Source organism: Camelina sativa, chromosome 13, assembly GCF_030686135.1.
Source record: "Camelina sativa cultivar CO46 ecotype springtype chromosome 13, ASM3068613v1".
Classification (NCBI taxonomy): domain Eukaryota; kingdom Viridiplantae; phylum Streptophyta; class Magnoliopsida; order Brassicales; family Brassicaceae; genus Camelina; species Camelina sativa.
Window position 1 is genome coordinate 3,507,266 of NC_141892.1, and position 21,294 is coordinate 3,528,559.

At 34.9% G+C, this 21,294-nt stretch overlaps 6 protein-coding genes across 9 annotated transcripts; 2 read left to right on the forward strand and 4 right to left on the reverse strand.

Moving 5' to 3' along the window:
* Positions 1 to 6: 6 nt before the first annotated feature.
* LOC109128465 (laccase-14-like) lies at positions 7 to 2,507 on the reverse strand. Its single transcript, XM_019234825.2, has 6 exons — positions 2,268 to 2,507; positions 2,010 to 2,161; positions 1,677 to 1,921; positions 1,412 to 1,543; positions 381 to 1,322; positions 7 to 216 (listed from the first exon to the last, which is right to left on the reverse strand). Exons 1-6 carry the CDS (start codon positions 2,406 to 2,408, stop codon positions 86 to 88), a joined length of 1,743 nt encoding a protein of 580 aa, XP_019090370.2. The 5' UTR covers positions 2,409 to 2,507; the 3' UTR covers positions 7 to 85.
* Positions 2,508 to 3,129: 622 nt separating this feature from the next.
* On the reverse strand, positions 3,130 to 4,518 carry LOC104734925 (non-specific lipid transfer protein GPI-anchored 29-like). Its single transcript, XM_010454610.3, has 3 exons — positions 4,069 to 4,518; positions 3,945 to 3,980; positions 3,130 to 3,442 (listed from the first exon to the last, which is right to left on the reverse strand). The coding sequence occupies exons 1-3, from the start codon at positions 4,400 to 4,402 to the stop codon at positions 3,285 to 3,287; spliced, it is 528 nt and encodes a 175-aa protein (XP_010452912.1). The 5' UTR covers positions 4,403 to 4,518; the 3' UTR covers positions 3,130 to 3,284.
* A 1,595-nt stretch (positions 4,519 to 6,113) lies between these two features.
* LOC104734926 (uncharacterized) lies at positions 6,114 to 10,745 on the reverse strand. Its single transcript, XM_019234738.2, has 24 exons — positions 10,495 to 10,745; positions 10,322 to 10,360; positions 10,141 to 10,179; positions 9,865 to 9,903; positions 9,697 to 9,735; positions 9,523 to 9,561; positions 9,349 to 9,387; positions 9,184 to 9,222; positions 9,002 to 9,040; positions 8,826 to 8,864; positions 8,649 to 8,687; positions 8,471 to 8,509; positions 8,303 to 8,341; positions 8,124 to 8,162; positions 7,952 to 7,990; positions 7,775 to 7,813; positions 7,595 to 7,633; positions 7,419 to 7,457; positions 7,242 to 7,280; positions 7,067 to 7,111; positions 6,899 to 6,937; positions 6,724 to 6,759; positions 6,568 to 6,606; positions 6,114 to 6,378 (listed from the first exon to the last, which is right to left on the reverse strand). Exons 1-24 carry the CDS (start codon positions 10,580 to 10,582, stop codon positions 6,203 to 6,205), a joined length of 1,125 nt encoding a protein of 374 aa, XP_019090283.2. The 5' UTR covers positions 10,583 to 10,745; the 3' UTR covers positions 6,114 to 6,202.
* Positions 10,746 to 11,550: 805 nt separating this feature from the next.
* On the reverse strand, positions 11,551 to 13,855 carry LOC104734928 (uncharacterized). 2 transcript variants are annotated; one of them, XM_087481079.1, is made up of 11 exons: positions 13,681 to 13,855; positions 13,531 to 13,582; positions 13,384 to 13,439; positions 13,233 to 13,293; positions 13,112 to 13,143; positions 12,916 to 12,990; positions 12,779 to 12,831; positions 12,623 to 12,683; positions 12,435 to 12,517; positions 12,119 to 12,334; positions 11,551 to 11,846 (listed from the first exon to the last, which is right to left on the reverse strand). In XM_087481079.1, the coding sequence occupies exons 6-11, from the start codon at positions 12,965 to 12,967 to the stop codon at positions 11,697 to 11,699; spliced, it is 615 nt and encodes a 204-aa protein (XP_087337205.1). In that variant the 5' UTR covers positions 12,968 to 12,990; positions 13,112 to 13,143; positions 13,233 to 13,293; positions 13,384 to 13,439; positions 13,531 to 13,582; positions 13,681 to 13,855; the 3' UTR covers positions 11,551 to 11,696. The 2 variants fall into 2 exon arrangements, with proteins under 2 accessions (XP_087337205.1, XP_010452926.2); XM_010454624.3 differs by having other exon boundaries at positions 13,112 to 13,148; positions 13,681 to 13,814.
* A 22-nt stretch (positions 13,856 to 13,877) lies between these two features.
* Positions 13,878 to 16,423, forward strand: LOC104734929 (uncharacterized). Of its 2 annotated transcripts, none has more exons than XM_010454625.3 (9): positions 13,878 to 14,112; positions 14,493 to 14,688; positions 14,806 to 14,931; positions 15,010 to 15,183; positions 15,325 to 15,454; positions 15,555 to 15,596; positions 15,731 to 15,902; positions 16,058 to 16,135; positions 16,223 to 16,423. In XM_010454625.3, exons 1-9 carry the CDS (start codon positions 14,039 to 14,041, stop codon positions 16,290 to 16,292), a joined length of 1,062 nt encoding a protein of 353 aa, XP_010452927.1. In that variant the 5' UTR covers positions 13,878 to 14,038; the 3' UTR covers positions 16,293 to 16,423. The 2 variants fall into 2 exon arrangements, with proteins under 2 accessions (XP_010452927.1, XP_087337204.1); XM_087481078.1 differs by having other exon boundaries at positions 13,937 to 14,112; positions 14,404 to 14,688.
* Positions 16,424 to 16,470: 47 nt separating this feature from the next.
* LOC104734930 (potassium transporter 7) lies at positions 16,471 to 21,248 on the forward strand. Of its 2 annotated transcripts, none has more exons than XM_087481076.1 (10): positions 16,471 to 17,184; positions 17,786 to 18,014; positions 18,110 to 18,358; positions 18,464 to 18,514; positions 18,624 to 18,884; positions 19,057 to 19,109; positions 19,224 to 19,338; positions 19,495 to 19,749; positions 19,837 to 20,359; positions 20,488 to 21,248. In XM_087481076.1, exons 1-10 carry the CDS (start codon positions 16,894 to 16,896, stop codon positions 21,035 to 21,037), a joined length of 2,577 nt encoding a protein of 858 aa, XP_087337202.1. In that variant the 5' UTR covers positions 16,471 to 16,893; the 3' UTR covers positions 21,038 to 21,248. The 2 variants fall into 2 exon arrangements, with proteins under 2 accessions (XP_087337202.1, XP_087337203.1); XM_087481077.1 differs by having other exon boundaries at positions 16,617 to 17,184; positions 18,110 to 18,380.
* Positions 21,249 to 21,294: the final 46 nt, after the last annotated feature.

The window sequence follows — 21,294 nt, forward strand, 5'->3', positions numbered from 1 at the left end:
ATTGAAAAGGTACAAAATGTTATGATTATTGAATCGCAAAACTAATGCACCAATCAAACTATTGTTTATTACAGTAATTAACTAGCTAGCAAGAAGGCAGATCACGAGGAGGCTTGACCATTCGAGATGATTTAGTCGGTCCATCTTTCACTATGAACACTGCGTTCATTCCCCATGTGGCATGTCTCTCTATATGACAATGTAACAACCACACCCCTATTATATAAACAAATAAAACCAAAACATCGTCCAAAAAAAAAAACTGATATTAAAATCAATTTTGTCTAAAATAATGAAAAAAAAAAAGAATTATTATCATTGTTGCATGAAAACGTTTGAGAGAAACGTAACAAAGAGTAGAGTACGTAGTGTGAACTGACCAGGATTATTAGCTACGAATCTGACGGCGGTCCAGCCGTTAGGAGGAACACCGACGGTAGTCTCTTCCGGTGGATCAACTAGGTTATACTTCAACGGATCTTTCCGGCGATCGAAATTCCCAAAACCCGAACCCACGACGTAGAAGCTATACCCATGGAGATGAATCGGGTGATTATCTGAAGCCAACACATTCGTCCCCTGTAAAACCAGCTCAACGCTCGAATTGTAATCAAGAACAACCACTTTTGTCCCGAACCTCGTCGGAAACGGAAGATTCTCGCCGGTGTAATTGAATTCCTTCGGCGGATTTCTCGGGAAATCCTCCTGGAAAACGCCTCTTGTGCGGCGGTAATAAGCTCTGAGAATGTCGATCGACGGGTTCACGAAGCTGATGTTATTAACGCTCGACGAGAATCTCTTTCCGAAGGGGCCGTTACAAGGTTTATCGTCGGAGCAGTTCATCAAGTTCACGGAGATCGCGTAGAGAAGACGAGTGTCGATTTTAACCGGTACTTTAACCGGATGGTTACTGGATCCAAGACTTCTGAATTGGTTAGTGAACCGGGTAGATGCCTCGGTACGATTGTAAGGAGGCAGGTAGGGTAAAACCAGTTGGTTTCTTCGGTTTAAAGAAACACCGTTGTATTGCAAGATGGCTGTGGTGGTGGTTTTGTCAAAACCGGCACCAAAGGGGGAGGAGTAAGCTCGAGCCGCTACAAAGTAATTACTAGACCGCTGGTTAGCATGGAGGAGGACGTCAATGGATTGTCCCGGAGTGATCATGAGGTAATTAGATTTGAAATGTTTTAAGTAGAGACCGTCTTTGCCGACAACGGTTAAGGTGTGGTTTGCTATTGCAAAGAAGAGTTCTTCGTCCATCACGGCGCTGATAATCCGAAGAAGGTATCTTCGGCCAGGCACCACCGTTATTGTGAATGTATCTGTTTCGGAATAATAAAGACAAAAATGAAAATTGTGTTCGATTAAAGATTTGAGAGCTTTGTAGTGTTAAAACTTGGAAGAGGCTTACCCGGTTTAGAGCAGGGGTATAGATAACCGGGTTGTCCGTTTATGGTATATGCGTCAGAGATGGCCGGTTCACTTCCGGATTTACTAGCGTTTCCTGGTATATCCATTATATTTTTCTTATTCCACCATTCACCTGTCAATTGTCACACCGTACGTAACAATATTAATCCGGGATGAGCTTTTTCGTAACGGAATCATGCATCCACACAAAATGATATATATTTTATGTACTAGTTAATCACGTCGACAAAGTAGTGTGAGTGTACCTAAAATGAGAGGGATTTCATGGTGCGGCTTAGGAAAAGGATAAGGTGAGCCACGTTTGGGATAGACAATAAACGCTCCATGGACTGTGGCACGTGCCCATTGGCTATGTGCGTGCCACCAGATCGTTCCTTCTTCAACCGTAAGATCAATTCTATATACATAGCTCTCTCCCGGTCGGATCGGACATTGAGTCACATATTCGGGTCCGTCCGACCATGGATTCATGATTTGTCTTGCTCCGTGCCTGAAATATTAATCACTTAATCTCTACATCGTATAAAACATTAGCTAGTCAATACGAATTCAACTTTATGATCAACAAGAGTGTTTACCAATGGAGAGTGATATTGTAATTTGCGTTGTTGACGACATTGACGACGAGCTTATCACCACGGTATGCTTTCAACGCCGGTCCGGGATATTCTCCGTTCACCGTCAATATGTTTTTGGTATCACAAAGTCGAGTGTACGCTTTTGACTTTATCTGTGGATATAAAAATCGACGACATACACAATCAGTTTTATATATCCATTTCTCTATCTCTCTAATATTTGTTAAAAAAGTATTTTTTTTTGTTCTTTTACAATACCGTGAAAGTGTGATGGTGAATCTTGGCTTCTGCGATCTGGAATGTATGAAGAACAAAGAGAAAGAAGACTATAGTCTCTAGTGTGTTAACGATTGTGTTTGAAATGTTGAGCTTGAGCTCCATGGTTGTTCTTATGAACATGAAATCTCAACACAGGATAAATCTTAGTTTTTGACTATATGTTGTATTTTACACCCTTTTCATTTTTTTCCTCTTTCAAATGTTGTATTGTTCAAAAGTTTTTATTAATGAAAATAATATATTCTTATAAATTGGTGTATCAAATTATTGTACTCTTAAAAAAAAAAGCCTATAAGGAATGAAATATGCAAGGTTTATTTACACATTGACTAAGAAAATTTATACCACATACATGCCATAATAGGCATTGAATCATTTATAGGGAGCACATTTAAATAATATCTTTGAATGTTAGATGACCCGCCACTAAAGTTGAACTACAAAGGACAAAGCTACGATGAATGGCCAGTTTTGATTCTAAACCAGATTATATTTTTGGGTTATCTTTTCTTCATCTCCATTATTTGAAATTATTGAATATTTGTTTGAGGCTTACCGACTGCAAATATTTGATATTTAAGGAGTTTTCTTTTCTGTGTATCTTTCATTCTTTTTGGATCGATCTTACATTTGATGAGAGGTTTCGATTTTTTTTTTTTGTATATATATATTTTTTAATAGCCACGTTTTTTTGACATTAATTAATACCCAATAGACTTATTCTTAATCACATGCATGGAGAATTAGTCGACTTTGCATTTTTTTTCTCCTCTAATTCCATTTAGAGCTTTGTTAGATGGTTTACTGACTTATTGTGATTCAATTAAAAAAAAAAATGAAATAATCACCAGTCAACTCAAATAATAAAATTACCAAACAAAACACACATTACAAACCCAAGTCTTCATGGTAACCTGATAAGTCTTAATGGAGTTATGGAAACCACACAACTAAATAATACGCTAAGGTCTAATTCATGTATAGGGATATTGGATTTTAGATAAGAGAGAACAATATGACCAATGCGCCACTGATTACAAATGTCAAGCCATAGACTGGGATCAACGAAGAGCCATGGTTCCCTTTAGAAGGGCTTGGAGCTGGAGCAGAGGATGGACGTGATCCTAATCGTGGTCCAGCAGCAGGAACTGGAGCTGTCACGAATACATAACAAGACAAGAGTCAAAAACACGAAACCAATCTTGACACACCTTAAAAGCCTTAGAAAAATTAACTACACAACTAGTATTAGGTCTATCAGATCAAACTCGACGAAAAAGAGATTTTGACAAAGCCCTACTCACGTAGCTAGTTCAAATGATCATGGCACATTACATTAGAGATAACATCTATACAAGCTTAAGAACTATTACATCTTGTTGTCATGGCATAGTTACATGAGACAAGCATACATGAAATCCAAATCCAAAACATCATCAGATTTTTATTATAATCGCTATTGACCTTTACACTTCCCATAGATTATTGTTATAAGTTATAACGCCAACTAAAACAGAATTCAAGAGCAAGAAATCCAAAGATTCATAGCATTAAAAAGAATAAAAAATTTCACAGATCTTTGTTATGGCAAAATATATAACATATGAAAAAATGATTAAAAATGAAATCAGTAAAGAGAAAGACAGATACAGATACCTTTCGCACTAGGAGAGGGGGTAGGAGGAATAGGCACTGCCAAACAAAACAAAACAAAAACCCTCTATAAATCAGATATTATATAATGAGGAAGAGAAACAGAGAGATGAAGGAGGAATCTCACATTGACAAGATGAGACCGAGGGAGCATTAAGTTTACAAGCAACAGGAAGAGTATAGGCTTTGGTAACGTTCAGTTTGATTCCCATGGAGCCACTGGTCTTCAACCCTTCACATAAACATGCCGCGTTCGTATCGAGAATCGTCTTGAGACCGTTGCAACATGAACTTGTTGGTCCATCCACCGTACTCCCGATCGTCACAAAAGCTAAGCATCCCGCCATGTTCATCATCAGGGCGGAGCACTCCAAGGGGGGAACAAAGTTTCCGTGAACAGAAGTTGAGGAAACAGAGAGAACGAGGAGGAGAAGAGAGATCGTGGCGGAGAAGAAAGCCATTGCTTGATTCTCTGTTTTGGTCTCGAAGAAGAATCGAGAGAGAAGAAACTGAGAAATGCTGGTAGAATGAGTGCAATGGCTCTGTATAAATATAGGTCATGGCGTCTTACGTACACTTCACGCGTTTCCTTCATTTCGTGTGTGGTTTCTTATCTTCAATGTAAGATCTTTCCCATGTTTAATTGATTTTTGTCCTTTTAATAGAGCTTTTTATTATTGAATTAATCTTTTGTTACCAAAATCATTTGATTTGTGAGAAAGAATACAGACCAAAAAAAAAAAGGTAAAAAATCAACACATAGATTTGTTGTATTCAAACTTTTATTTATTTTTTATTCCATATCTATTATATATTAAAAGAGAAGCATTCTCAAGAAAATGTTGATGTGTCATCGCTAGAGAGCTCAAATTTATTGTTCTCATTTTTATGGATATTTACACATAATTGTTATTGAATGATTAAGGTATATTCTTTTTCAATTAATTAAAAAAAATCAAACATTTTAATTTTAAAATATATTTTAATTAGTTTTATAACAGATTTAATTATTATAACATTATTAGATCTAAAACATTTTCAAAACCCAAATTTATTCACCTATTAAAAAAAACTGATTACTATTCACATATTTAAATTTTCCAAAATAAAATTATCACAATAATCATTATAATAGGCAATTGACTTATTTAATATTATGGATATAATATTTTACAGGTGAAACATATTCTTACACAAAAAAAAAATTAACAAAATAATTTTTTTGTTATTTTTTTTGTATAGATTGAATAAAGAACTGATTATATATTTAGTTGATACATAGTAGTTTGATCTAAACATAATCTCACATCATAATTTTATCTTGCACATAGTGCGAGTTGTTACCTATTTATTTAATATTGGTAAATTTTGTTCCATTTTAATTTTTGTCGTCAAAAGAAAAGTTTTGTCATTTTGCATTCAATTATTATTCAATGGCTCATTTTACATTGTATTGGAGGTCTTGATTTAAACTTCTTTTTTTTGGTTTAAACTTAAAATGTCGATAGTACCAAATTAACCAAAATAATCCAGAAGTATCGTATTAACGAGAATCCTAAATTTAACCAAAATAATTGGAGTACTAAATTTAACTCCAAAAATACAAAATTTAGGGTTTGAATGGTAACTGCGGTCAGGGCGGCCAAATCCAGCTGCGGTTTGGACCGCTCCATTTTAAGGCAGACTACAGACCGCTGCGGACGAACTCTATTTGTATGCAAAGCGGTCCACAGTTGTTTCGATGCGGTCTTGTCTCTGCTTTATTTGGACTGCACAACTGCGGACTATATTTGTTGAATGGTAAATAAAAAGCGGTCCAGTCCGCAGACGGATTTGTCCGCTTCAACCGCTGCAACCATTCACACCCTTAACCGAAATTTTGGTTTATTTTGCATTATTATTATTTATTTTTTTAATTTTTGTGAATGACTGTCAAAACCGAACTGAACCGAGGAAGACCTTTGGGCTGGTTTTATTCGGCAAAGTCTTTCCTAAACCACGTCCCGTCTTTTTGACATTTTCGTTTAGTGCATGGAGAATTTATCGAGTTTGCAGATAACTATTTTTTCTTTTCATAATTCGATTTAGAGCTTTGTTTAGATGGTTTAATGACTTATTGTGTAAAACGAAACAAAATATAGAAATTAGTCAAATTACCAAACAAACACAGGACACCACAAATCTTCTTCATTGAAACATGATAAGTCTTTATGGAATTATGGAAACACCACAACTAATTTAAAATACGCTTAGGTCTTTATTTAGGTAAAGGGATCTCGGGTTTTAGTATGAGAGAACAATATGACCAATGCGCCACTGATTACAAATGTCAAGCCAGAGATTGGAATCAACGAAGATCCATGGCTCGTCTGAGAAGGGCGTGGAGCTGGAGCAGCGGATGGTCCTGATCCTGATCGTCCAGCAGCAAGAACTGTAGCTATCACAAATACATAACAATTAACAAGACAATAGTCAAAAAACACGAAACCAAGTTTGACACAACTTAAAATCCCTAAAAGAAATTAATTAGATAAATATATATAACCTTAGAAGAAATCAAACCAAAATCTAATTTTATCTAAATGAAAATGGTAAGAATGAAATCAACAAAGAGAAAGACAAATACAACGAGCAATACGATTAGCAGGCGGAGTTGGAGTAAAAACTGCAATCAAAACGAAAATTTATAAAATTATATTTCACTAGAAGAAATTAAATCAAAATCTGATATATCTTAATAAAAATGATTAAAAACAAAATCAACAAAAAGAAAAACATATACATGCAACAGGATTTGCCGGCGGAGTTGGAGTAGATACTTCAACAACAAAAAAACAGAAAAAATCTCTATAAGTTAGATAATAATCTATTAGTACAGAAAATAAAAAACAAAAAATCTGATTTATATTAATAAAAAAACAATTAAGAATAAAATAGACAAAGAGAAAGATAGATATGTTGTGCAATAGGATTTGCAGGTGGAGTTGGAGTAGACACTGCAATCAAACAAAAAAAACATTGATCAGTTAGATAATTAAATATAACTACAGAAAATTAAACCAAAGTATGATTTATCTTTGTAAAAAATGATTCAAAATGAAATCAACAAAGAGAAAGACATATACATTGTGCAATAGGATTTGCCGGTGGAGTTGGAGTAGATACTTCAGCTAAAACAAAAACAGAAAAATCTCTATTAGTTAGAAAATGATATATAATTACAGTAAAAATTAAACAAAAACCTGATTTATTTTAACAAAAAATGATTAAGAATAAATTGACAAAAGGAAAAATAGATACGTTGTGCAATAGGATTTGCAGGTGGAGTTGGAGTAGACACTGCAATCAAACCAAATTTTTTTATTAGTAATTAGATAATTATATATAACTACGAAAATAATAAACCAAAGTCTGATTTATCGTTTATCTTAGTAAAAAATGATTAAGAATGATATTAACAAAGAGAAAGACATATACATTGTGCAATAGGATTTGCCGGTGGTGTTGGAGTAGATACTGCAACAAAAACAAAAATAAAAAAATCTCTATTAGTTAGATAATAAAATATAATTACGATAAAAATTAAACAAAAATCTGATTTATTTTAACAAAAAATAGATTAAGATTAAACAAACAAAGAGAAAGATAGATACATTGTGCAATAGGATTTGCCGGCGGAGTTGGAGTAGATACTTCAACAAAAAAAAAAAACAGAAAAAATCTCTATAAGTTAGATAATAATCTATTAGTACAGAAAATATACAACAAAAAACCTGATTTATATTAACAAAAAAACAATTAAGAATAAAATAGACAAAGAGATAGATAGATACGTTGTGCAATAGGATTTGCAGGTGGAGTTGGAGTAGACACTGCAATCAAACCAAAATTTTTTATTAGTAATTAGATAATTATATATAACTACGAAAATAATAAACCAAAGTCTGATTTATTGTTTATCTAAGTAAAAAATGATTAATAATGAAATTAACAAAGAGAAAGACATGTACATTGTGCAATAGGATTTGCCGGTGGAGTTGGAGTAGATACTGCAACAAAACAAAAATAAAAAAATCTCTATTAGTTAGATAATAAAATATAATTACGATAAAAAATAAACAAAAATCTGATTTATTTAACAAAATAGATTAAGATTAAACAAACAAAGAGAAAGATAGATACATTGTGCAACAGGATTTGCCGGCGGAGTTGGAGTAGATACTTCAACAACAAAAAAAACAGAAAAAATTTCTATAAGTTAGATAATAATCTATTAGTACAGAAAATAATCAACAAAAAATCTGATTTATATTAATAAAAAAACAATTAAGAATAAAATAGACAAAGAGAAAGATAGATACGTTGTGCAATAGGATTTGCAGGTGGAGTTGGAGTAGACACTGCAATCAAACAAAAAAAACATTGATCAGTTAGATAATTAAATATAACTACAGAATATTAAACCAAAGTATGATTTATCTTTGTAAAAAATGATTCAAAATGAAATCAACAAAGAGAAAGACATATACATTGTGCCATAGGATTTGCCGGTGGAGTTGGAGTAGATACTTCAGCAAAAACAAAAACAGAAAAAAATCTCTATTAGTTAGAAAATAATATATAATTACGGTAAAAGTTAAACAAAAACCTGATTTATTTTAACAAAAAATGATTAAGAAATAAACTGACAAAGGAAAAAATAGATACGCTGTGCAATAGGATTTGCAGGTGGAGTTGGAGTAGACACTGCAATCAAACCAAAATTTTTTATTAGTAATTAGATAATTATATATAACTACGAAAATAATAAACCAAAGTCTGATTTATCGTTTATCTTAGTAAAAAATGATTAAGAATGAAATTAACAAAGAGAAAGACATATACATTGTGCAATAGGATTTGCCGGTGGAGTTGGAGTAGATACTGCAACAAAAACAAAAATAAAAAAATTTCTATTAGTTAGATAATAAAATATAATTACGATAAAAATTAAACAAAAATCTGATTTATTTTAACAAAAAATAGATTAAGATTAAACAAACAAAGAGAAAGATAGATACATTTTGCAATGGGATTTGCAGGTGGAGTTGGAGTAGACACTACAATCAAAACAAAATAAAAAACTTTCTAATTAGATAATTCTTTATATATAACTAAGAAAGAAATTAAACAAAAACCTATTTATCTGAATACAAATGACTAAGAGATATATCAACAGAGATAAGTAGATAACAACATATACATTGTGCAATAGGATTTGCAGGTGGAGTTGGAGTAGACACTACAATCAAAACGGAAAAACTTAATTAAATAATTATATATAACTACGAAATAATTTAACAAAAATCTGATTTATCTTAATAAATAAATGATAAAGAATAAAATTGACAAAGAGAAAGATAGATACATTGTGCAATAAGATTTGCAGGTGGAGTTGGAGTAGACACTACAATCAAACAAGAACAAAAACAAAGTTTATTAATTAGATAATTATATAACTACATGATAAATTAAACCAAAATCTGATTTATGCTGATAAAAAATAACTAAGAATGAAATCAACAAAGAGAAAGACGCATACATTGCGCAATAGGATTTGCCGGTGGAGTTGGAGTAGATACTACAACAAAAACAAAAATAGATAAATAGATGTTAGTTAGATAGTAATATATAATCACAATAAAAATAAACAAGAACCTGATTTATCTTAATGAAAAATGGTTTAGGAAAAAAAGACAAAAAGAAAGATAGATACATTGTGTTATAGGATTAGCAGGTGGAGTTGGAGTAGACACTACAATCAAACGGAAAAAAAAGATTTATTGATTAGATATAGTCATATAACTATGGAAAAAAATAAACCAACATCTGATTTATCTTAATGAAAAATGATTAAGATTTTTTTTTAAAAAAAGACAAATACATTGTGCAATAGGATTTGCTGGTGGAGTTGGAGTAGATACTACAATCAGAAAAAAAAGTTATTGTTAATTAGAAAATTATATATAACTACGAAAGAAATTAAAAAAATATTATTTATTTTAATGAAAAATGATTAAGAATGAAGTCAAACATTGTGCAATAAGATTTGCACTAGATAATTATATATATATATAATTACGGAAAATTAAAGAAAAATCTTACTTATCTTAATGAAAAATTAATTTAGAATAAAATAAACATTGAGAAAGATAGATACATTGTGCAATAGAATTTGCAGGTGGAGTTGGAGTAGACACTGCCATCAAAACGAAAACAAACAAGTTTTATTAATTAGACAATTATATAACTACAAAAAATTTATACTAAAATTTGATTTATATATCTTAATGAAAAAAACTATTAAGAATAAAATAAACAAAAGAGAAAGGCATATATACATTGTGCTACAGGATTTGCAGGTGGAGTTGGAGTAGACACTACCATCAAAGCAAAAAAAAAAGTTTTATTAGTTACATTTTTATATATAACTACTGTAGAAATTCAACTAAAATATGATTTCTCTTAATAAAAAATGATTAATAACAAAATCAACAAAGAGAAAGACAGATACATTGTGTAATAGAATTTGTAGGAACATAAGTTGAGGAAACAGAGAGAACGATGAGGAGAAGAGAGATCATGGCCGTGAAGAAAGTCATTGTTTTAGTCTTAGATAATAATCGAGAGAAAAGAAATTGAAAAACTGTGGTAGAATGAGTGAAAGGGCTCAGTTTAAATATTGGGCATATGTTTATGTATGTGTCATATGTTCCTTATGTAACTTGTAATTTTTGGTTCTTAAATGTAAGATCTTGCTCAAATTACTTGATTGTTAGAGCTTTAATTATTATTATTTTTTTAAAAGTTCAAATCATTTGTTTTGTTAGAAAAAAAAAAGAAATGAAAAAGGTAGAAATAATATTTGTAACCTCTTCTTTAACATACTTTCCTTAACTTTACCAAAAAAAAACATACTCTCGTTAAAGTGGAGGATTTATATTCAAATGATTTTATGTAATAGTTAAAGGGAACTCTTGAGAACTTGGCACGTCATCATGATACATTATTATTTATTTATTTGTTTAGTTAAAATAATTAAACCATCCATTAACTTCTATTAAATATATAAATTGATATATGACTTATTAAGTGCATATATAAGTTAGTTAAATATTAAATTAATTCAATTAAATCTTATAAAAGTATACATAAAGATTAAAATCAAGAAATTTTTTAATTTAAGTTAATTTCATTAACCTTAAATAAAAATTTGTGGATTTTAGTTTTTACTAATAAAGTAATAATTACAAAGAAAAGCTAAAAAGTAGTTTCCCTATTATTTATGAAATCTATTTATTTTAAAATCTAGATTGGAGAGGAAATGAGTTTCTGAAAAACAAAATCTGGTAGAATACTAGAATCTACCACCGCCCGAAAAAAATCTAACCCAATAAATACTTTACCCGAAATTTCGTTTTTCGGAAAACTTTTCTCTGAACCGACTGCCAAACAAAACTGAACCGGAATTTCGTTCGGTTTTATTCGGCATATTTTTTCCTAAACCGTAAAAAACAACATGTTTTGACCCGAACTAACCAAATGACCGACCACCCCTTTGAGGCTTGAGTTTTCACAAAACTTGTTTTTTTTTCTTCTTATTTCTCAATGTCAAAAAGTCAAAACTATGAATTCTTTCCAATAAGAAAGAGTGAAAACTTGCGAAAAAAAAAAAGAGTGAAAACAAAATTGATGTAATAAAAATAGTTAAGAATGTCACATATTTTCGATATCTTTCAAGATCGAATCAATATCAGGAGTCAAAACTGCATGCTTGTATACATCTCCAACCAGACAACAGTTCTTCTGCTCTGTGTCAACCACCATCACATCTTGTGCAAACTCGCTCTTCAACCCCGGACTTACCTATACACCCCATCCGAAATCCGAATTAGTCTTTTACTACGATTAGCATGGTTTTACTTTTCCTGTATCCGGAAATCGAAACCAAAACCACACCAAACTGATGCATGCTCGATTCGATTTTACTTAGTTTACTATTTTTCTAAAACCAAAAGACATGAACCCTAACATCCCCCTACTAGATATTAGCCTAGTGTTATACTCGGTTAAAATGGCAGGATGTAATAGAATGCTAAAAAATAAGTAAAACCAAAGGGGTATGAGAAATGACTCACATCATAAAGCACTTCACCGAGTTTCATCTTGACAGCACCACTTTTGTAGACTAGTAGTTTGCCCATGAAGCCTTCTGGCAAGGCTTTTAAATCCACAGTCTTCTTAACAGGACCTTTGATATTTGGCTTTCCTTCACGGTTTTCTGTTGTTGCCACTGGTGCCATAGGAACAGAAGGTAACTTCATAAAAAACATTTTCTGTTCTCCACTATCTTCCTGCCAAAATGTAATCCACACAATATGTAAATAACTACAGAGTTTCTAGAGTTTGCATGTGGCTTTAGCTTCTCTAATTCTCATTTGTAATGTCACTAACCATTAGACCGAGATTAGCGGCTGAGTTAAGTGAATCTTCAATATTTCCCGAAGCCTGCATGAATTCCTCTACGTCAAGAAGCTCTGCAATAAGGAGCAACATTTCAAACCTAGGCTCATGGTAATCAAGAATCTGTTTTTCACAAAACTGTTTACTTTTTCTTCTCAAGCAGATAAATGTATACATACCTGGATTGCCTGCGTACGGTCTCCTCAGCGGAAGTGTAATCGGGTAATAACTGTAATAATCCTGTGAGATAATCCAAGAATTAAAATTACACATCAATATTATCAGGTACGTGAGTTCGAGATATAACTTTAGGGACAGGTTACTGTTGTACTAACCCATGGTTCTTTATACTCTATCTCCTGAGTAGAGGTTGAGCCATAAGCACCAGCTGCACAAGAAACATCATGTATCAAATAGGTTCTGATTATAACAACCAACGTTTTTTTAAGAAATTATAATCAAGAAATCGTACTTGATCCATTGAGGTACTTATTTGATCTCGTCGAATTGACCACTCCTCCCATCCAAGCAACTTGAGAAGAAGAAACTGTAAAATCCACGCCAAAAACTCAACCAATGTGTACGATACTTTGATGTTTTTTTCACAACTAAGTAATGGAGCAAACAGAGCAAAGATAACAGTATAAGTTTCAAGTCAAAGATACTACCTTTCTTGTCCCCTTTTGGCTTGCGCAATGATCTTTCCTAAGACAAACAAATAAAACTGAGTAAGTGAGAAGAAACAAAAAGAGTGAAAACGCTAATTCACTCAAAACGATAAAAGCTTACAGTTACTCTGCGTAGCAATTCCATAGCTTGTGCACTACTACTTTCATTCTCAACCACTTCACTGCATTCAGAATTCATAAAGTTCAGAAGCAAATTTTACCGAAGTACACGTCTGTTTATATGAATCATATCAGTCATCAGTATAGCTTACGGTTTAACTTCAGGCTTAGGCACACGTTTTGGGGGAGCTTTTGGGGCAAATTTCATCTGCACAAGAACTCAAAAACGTAAATTTTAAGAGAGCCAATATCTTTTGATCTAATAACAGTATAAGTTAACGATTATAGCAAACACAAACCTTCCGTGCTGGTGGCTTCTGCTCCATTGCAATTGAATTCAAAAACTTCCGACTACACAAAAAAAAAGACCCAGAAGAATATTTAGCTACGTGTATTTAAATATCTTCAAACTAAGAGAAATTTTAGAATATTAAGAACCAGAAGCTGACCTGTGACTCTAAGACTGATCGGCGATCGTTGAGTTCAGTGACGGCGAGAACAAATAAGCTTGAGAGGATGAAGATGATCACCGGTTAAGAGAGAGATACACATAAATTAGGGCCTTTTTGAAGGTACTTCAAACGGCGGCGTTTAAAGTAAACCGGGTTATTTAAAGGAAACAGACTATAGGAGTTTAGAATGTGCGCGCTTTTTTTAGGCCCATTATTCGGCCCATTCAAAAGGGCTTATTTTGTAAACGTCGACGAGTGTTCAAGGCTCTCGTTCTTATTTTCTCCTCGACGCCGATATCCACCGCCTGGAAAGCTACAAATCAACGTCGTTCTCTTCTCCTCAGGTTGCTCCAATATGGCAGAGAGTTCGTCGAGGAAGAACCTCAAACGATCTTTCTTAGAAGATGAAGACTCCGATAAACAACCCCCGTAAGTTTACTATCCTTTCCGTAACCCTAATCGCCGATTCTTTTTTTTTTTTTGTTCTGCTATTGATGACGATACCTTGTCTCTTTGTTTTCGTTTCCGGTTGAATGATTCAGTTTTAGGGTAGAAAAAAATTGAATTAGTAGTTCTTGTATCTACCCTCTGATTCTTTCATCTCTTGAGTTTTGCTAGAATTAGAAAACTGAGTGCGGAGATTAATTGAACTAATCCTTTTGTTTAAGGAACGATCATCATGGTGTTTGGAGAATTGATTGGTTTTGATATTTTTCTCAGTTACAACTTGAGTTTGTGTGCATACGCTATAATGTGGATTATGGACAAGTAGTTTGGTGTATCTTATAATGGAGGATTCTTTCTGGCAGCGAGAAGCGAGTACGGTTTCCAAAGGGGAAGAAATCTAAACCTGAACAGCTCTTAGAGGAAGAAGCTATAGCTCGCCGCAACGCCCGTGATGCTGCTGAGGAGCGTGCCAGGCATCGTAATCAGAATACTGCTCAGCTCTTTAACGACAATGAAGATGACAATGACAATATTGATGAGGCTCAGGAGACTTATGAGGTACGATCTCTACCAACCTTTTTTTTGTTGCTAATGATGTCTATGTCTAGACCTCAATGATGTTTTTATATTCGTTTTAAAACAAATTATTCTGATGCTGTTGTTATTTCATTGTAGAATGATGGGAACCGCACAGAAGATGGGATCCAAATCGAAGCTTTTAGTCTGGACAGAGAGAAAGAAGAAGGTTACTTTGATGCTGATGGGAACTTTGTAGAATATGTTAGAGAAAAGGAAGTCAAGGTGCGAAGTACACATCTTTCATTGTTAAGTTTAGCTCCTAGATATTTTGTGTTTTGTCTTACATGTGTATTCTTTCAGGATGCATGGCTTGACAGTATTGAAAAAAATCCACTGTATATGGGAAGATCTGCTGCTAATGACACTGAGAAGGATGAAGATAGTGGAAACGAAAAAGCAGTGGATGAACTTTCTCAAGAAGACATTGGAGTCAGAAAGAGGCGCATTGCTAATGTCCTTGAACCAGGGGAAACGGTGAGACTCAGTCTAGGCTTCATCAAGGGATTGTTCTAAAACATGAAACACGGATTAAATAAATTCGAAATATTAGCTTAAGACAGCATTGGTGATAATACATACTTTAACATGTAAGATAACTCGGGTTCATTGTTACAGGTCCTGCGAGCTTTAAGGAGGTTGAAAGGGAACGCCAATAATCGCAAGGAGAAGATGACTCCTGAGACAAAGCTTATCTTTGATCAGCTTACTGAGGATGCAGACAAGCTCATCCAGAACGGCGACTACAGTTAAGTTTCGTATTACTTATGCTACGACAAGCTTTGCTACAATTAATATGATATCCTCCCTTTGCTAACATTGGTTCCTCTTTTTCTATGTTGTTGAAGACGTTTATCATGAGGAGCAAGACGTTTTCCAACGTGAAGCAGGTGAGAGCTCTAATATCTTTTTAATTCTCCATTATTGCTGCAGCTAAGATTCCTATGCTTTGTTATATTTCCTCCTTTTGCACAAAGAATTGGCTTTCCTTTCTTATTTTTCTTCTTTATGTTGCTCTTCTTAGAGGGTTATGAGAGACTAGCTCAAGCGAGAGGAAATACAGAATCTTGTGATATGTTTGGCGATGATGAAAGTGCTCCTGATCCCTCCTCGGATCTACAGTCTGGCTCCATCTCCGGCACTCAGCTTAATCCTACAAATAATGGATCCGATTATGTGTATGACGAATCTTCAGGGTCAGTTTATACGCTCCTCTCTCTCTCTCTCTCTCTCTTGCTGCTTCAGTCAGTTTTTTGGCTAAAAGCATTCTGTTGCTCACAAGAATTATTAAGTAATATGTTTTATGAAGCTCATTTTCATTTATCTGGAAGTATTCTAAATGGTTTTGCAGGTACTACTACAGCGGCAGCCTTGGTTACTATTATGATACCAACACTGGACTTTACTGCTCTGCTACAACCGGAAAATGGTAAACTTTAACTTACTTTGGAAACCCACTACTAATCTCTTTACTTTGCGTATACTTGTTTGGTTTGATTACAAAATATGCGTCCAGGTACAAGTACGACGAAGAGACGAAGGAATATCAAGAAGTGGTTTCCGAAGTTGCTACTGGGGAAGTTTAATGTCTTTAGTCTGTCTGTACTCTTAACTAACACAAGTCTTGAAATATTTCCCCAGTTAGACATGGTTGTTTTTTAGTTTGGAAAAAAGATAGCTCCTACAACTTGAGTTTATATAAATTATGGATTCGTAAGTTCTCTTCTCGATTATAGAGATTAAATGTACAGTTGGTCCTAAACTATGAACAAAATCTCATCTCCGTATGAACAAATCAGCGGTGAAGTAAGAAACCAAAATCTAGAAACGAAGGTTTCCAAATCAAGGTTGAGATTCGTAATAATAGTGAAAGAGTCAAAGATATACTCTCCAAACTGACGTTGACCAATAATAATAAACCAATCTAACCGGTTCAGACTTGATGAATCCGGTGCCAATACTTGTCACCTTTGTATCAGACCGGTTAAGCAGCAACTAGTAAAGCAGAGATTGAGAACATCGGCATGAATCGGCAGCAAAGAAACAAGTCATCTCGTCGAGAAAATCTCTACTTTTCTGATCAGATGCGAAACTCTACTGCTGGGGTTCATCTCGTTTGATCGATCCTGCGAATCTGTTGGAGTTTTTTTTTTAATCAGCCTTGATTGCGATCGGAGAGTTCTAAAAATGGCGGAGGAAAGCAGTTTGGAAGGTTCTGAAAAGGAAGAGGTCGATAGCTCAGGTGCTGGTCTTGGAGATTTGGAATCTCTGGATTCTATCGAGTCTCGATGGGTTATTCAAGACGATGATGATTCCGAGATTGGCGTTGAGGATGATAATGATGGATTCGACGGTACTGGACTCGAATCCGATGAGGACGAGATACCGGAGCATCGCCTGATCCGTACTGGTCCGCGTGTTGATTCCTTCGACGTGGAAGCGCTTGAAGTTCCCGGTGCTCCGAGGAATGATTACGAGGTGATTCATTGTTTACGTATTTTCTTTTTCCCATTTCATATTGTCATATAGCCATGGACAGGGCTTGATGAGTGTGTTCCTAAACAAATATTATATTTTAGCTGTTTTTTTACCAGAGTTCAGATACTAACTAGAAAGGACCACCGGATAGGGAAGTGCCATAAATAATTAAGTTGAAATTATTTTAGCAATATGTGGAGATTATGGACTAGAATCAGGAATGCTAGTATACGATTTTTACAAGTTGCAGTGATGGATATGGGGGCTCATGAATCTATTATGCTGGTCGATGTTGTTTTGATCTGTTTTCCTTAGTGATGGTTGTATCCTGGGATGGGAACTTCCAAAGGATGTAAACTCTGGGAGCAGTGACTGTGTTTTCTGATTCCAAAGCTTTATCATTGTACTGGCTTGAATTGTGATACTTAGTACCTAGGGAGGAGTTTTCAGTTTTCTGCTCGAGGGAACTACTCTTTTTGCATGTTCTGCTGCAGATGAAGAATAATGGATGATCTTATGGTCTAAAATTTGTTTTTCTTGATCCAGTACTTTTCTCTGCATAGTTAACCGAACTTCTATTTGTGTATTTTTCTTTTGCTAGGACTTGACTGTTGGGAGGAGAGTGTTGCTTGCATTCCAGACACTAGGGGTTGTCTTTGGGGATGTAGGAACCAGTCCATTGTATACGTTCAGTGTAATGTTCAGTAAATCACCTGTCCAAGAAAAAGAAGATGTCATTGGAGCATTGTCTCTAGTGTTATACACCTTACTATTGGTCCCCCTTATAAAATATGTTCTTGTTGTTCTATGGGCAAATGATGATGGTGAAGGTATGCTTTAATTATTCTGATCTCCTAATTATAGTTTTGCTTTGAATGTTTTCAGTACACAGGGCCAATTGTTTTGATGACTTATAATATTTCAGGTGGGACCTTTGCGTTATACTCATTAATCTCTCGTCACGCCAAGATTAGTCTTATCCCTAATCAACTTCGCTCAGACGCCCGAATTTCTAGTTTTAGACTGAAGGTGCCTTGCCCTGAGCTTGAGAGGTCATTGAAATTAAAAGAAAAACTCGAGAATTCATTATTTTTGAAGAAACTTCTCCTCGTGCTAGTTCTTGCTGGAACTTCCATGGTAATTGCCGATGGAGTTGTAACTCCTGCAATGTCAGGTTCTTATATAACCTCTTCTAAGTATGTTCATGATTCTGTTTTATTGAACAGGTTTTTCTGCTACCATATGGACTTGTCTAAATCACTTTCGTTGCATACTGCAGTTATGTCAGCTGTTGGTGGACTTAAGGTCGGAGTTGATGTAGTGGAGCAAGGTAATGGAGATTATAGTGTAATTAACCTTGAGGCTGGTTAGTGCTGGTTGTTTATCTTTGTCATTGCATTTTCGCTATTGTTCAGCTTTCTCTTGTTACTTCTTTGCAGATCAAGTGGTGATGATTTCGGTTGCATTTCTGGTGATCCTCTTTAGTCTACAGAAATATGGTACAAGTAAGATGGGACTAGTAGTAGGTCCTGCCTTACTTATATGGTTCTGTTGTCTTGCTGGTATTGGCATTTACAACCTGATCAAGTACGATAGCAGTGTTTTTAGAGCATTCAACCCTGTCCACATCTATTACTTCTTCAAGAGGAACTCTATAAATGCTTGGTATGCACTTGGAGGCTGCATTCTCTGTGCTACAGGTAATTTTCTCAGTTTTTCTGGATGGCCAAAAATTTCATTAGAAAAGGAACTAGATTACTCTTGTAGCTAAGGCTAACAGAAGTGAATAAGCCTTTTTATTCCCCACAATCTGCCTGATATCGTGATGCTTCCTTTATTGATTGTTCATATTATATAATTTTTATCTTTCAGGCTCAGAGGCATTGTTTGCAGACCTTTGCTACTTTTCTGTTCGATCAGTCCAGGTAAATGAAGAGTAGAATGGCCTTTGGTGGCCGATGTTTACCTTTTTCTTTTTGTATGCTATGTTTTGCTCAGTTTTCTGCAACTTTAATTTATTTCTTAGTGGTTTTCTGCAGCTTACATTTGTGTGTCTTGTCCTGCCCTGCCTCATATTGGGTTATATGGGACAAGCTGCATACCTGATGGAAAATCATGCTGATGCTAGTCAAGCTTTCTTTTCATCTGTTCCAGGTAAAGTTCAGCTGGTTCCTTCAGTCTGTAATATACATGCCTCTTTGGCAAACAAAACCACTTTAATACCACTGCAAAGGCTGTTCTCGTGGTGCGGGTTAGAAACTTATATATAAAAACTAGTATAAGTTATTGATTCATCATATTGTTCTACAGGTGCTGCATTCTGGCCAGTTCTTTTCGTAGCCAACGTTGCGGCTCTGATTGCTAGCCGCACAATGACGACGGCAACATTCTCATGTATTAAACAGTCAACAGCTCTGGGTTGTTTCCCTCGTCTCAAAATTATTCATACTTCTCGGAAATTTATGGGTCAGATTTATATACCTGTCTTAAACTGGTTTCTGCTTGCCGTTTGCCTGGTCGTCGTCTGTTCAATCTCAAGTATCGATGAGATTGGAAATGCATATGGTAATATTTGATTTCTCTGTCTCCCTTTTCTTGCTTAGGTGATCTGATATGCTTCCCCCGTTTTGAAATTTTGTTTTAATTTCCCAGGGATGGCTGAGCTTGGAGTGATGATGACGACGACAATTCTAGTGACGTTAATCATGCTTCTTATATGGCAGATAAACATCGTAGTCGTGATTGCCTTTCTGGTAGTTTTCCTTGGAGTGGAATTGATATTTTTCTCTTCAGTTATAGCGAGTGTTGGCGATGGAAGCTGGATAATATTGGTTTTTGCTGTAATCATGTTTGGTATAATGTATATTTGGAACTATGGAAGTAAGCTCAGGTATGAAACAGAAGTCGAACAAAAGCTGTCAATGGATTTAATGAGAGATCTTGGGTGCAACCTGGGAACAATTAGAGCTCCTGGTATTGGTTTGCTGTACAATGAGTTAGTGAAGGGAGTACCGGCAATATTTGGCCATTTTCTGACTACACTTCCTGCAATTCATTCCATGGTCATTTTTGTCTGCATAAAATATGTCCCGGTTCCAGTTGTACCCCAGAATGAAAGGTTCCTCTTCAGACGCGTCTGCACTAAAAGCTATCACTTATTCCGTTGCATTGCCAGGTTGGTCTTTTTTTCTTTCCCTTTCACTGCCCAATTTGACCCACAGAAATATATATTTACTCTTTGATTTCTTTCCTTTTCGATTCTGAAAAAGGCAGAGTATAAACACTGTGTTATATGTGGTGAAGGTATGGTTACAAGGATGCAAGGAAGGAGAACCACCAAGCTTTTGAACAGCTATTAATCGAGAGCCTCGAGAAGTTTATCCGAAGAGAAGCTCAAGAACGTTCCTTGGAGAGTGATGGGAACGATGATTCAGACTCAGAGGACGATTTTGCAGGTTCTAGAGTCGTCATTGGCCCCAACGGAAGCATGTACTCGATGGGTGTTCCCTTACTATCTGAGTACAGAGACTTAAACAGACCGATCATGGAAATGAATACTTCGTCTGATCAGACAAACAACCATCCGTTTGACGCATCGTCTGACTCCTCTGTGTCTGAAGCAGAGCAAAGCCTGGAGAGAGAGTTATCGTTCATACACAAAGCGAAGGAATCAGGGGTGGTGTATCTACTGGGGCATGGGGATATAAGAGCAAGAAAAGATTCATGGTTCATCAAGAAGTTAGTGATAAATTACTTCTACGCATTCCTGAGGAAAAACTGCAGGAGAGGGATAGCAAATCTGAGTGTGCCTCAGTCGCATCTGATGCAGGTCGGTATGACATACATGGTCTGAGCCTTCTTCGTTCTTCTTTAAAATGGTGGTTTATATTCGAGGCCATAGGTTTAAAATTTGTATGTTGCGTTGGTGTTTTTTGCATTGTTGTTAAGAATCTGAGTATCATCTGACTTACTCCAAATCTATAGAGCATCTGGTAGAGAGAAAAGACGAGCCTATATTTGATTGATATTAGGAAATTTCAAGGATCTCGTTTTTGTGCTGCGAAGATTCAGGAATCTGTGATAATATACGAGTCTGTAAACCTCTAAAAG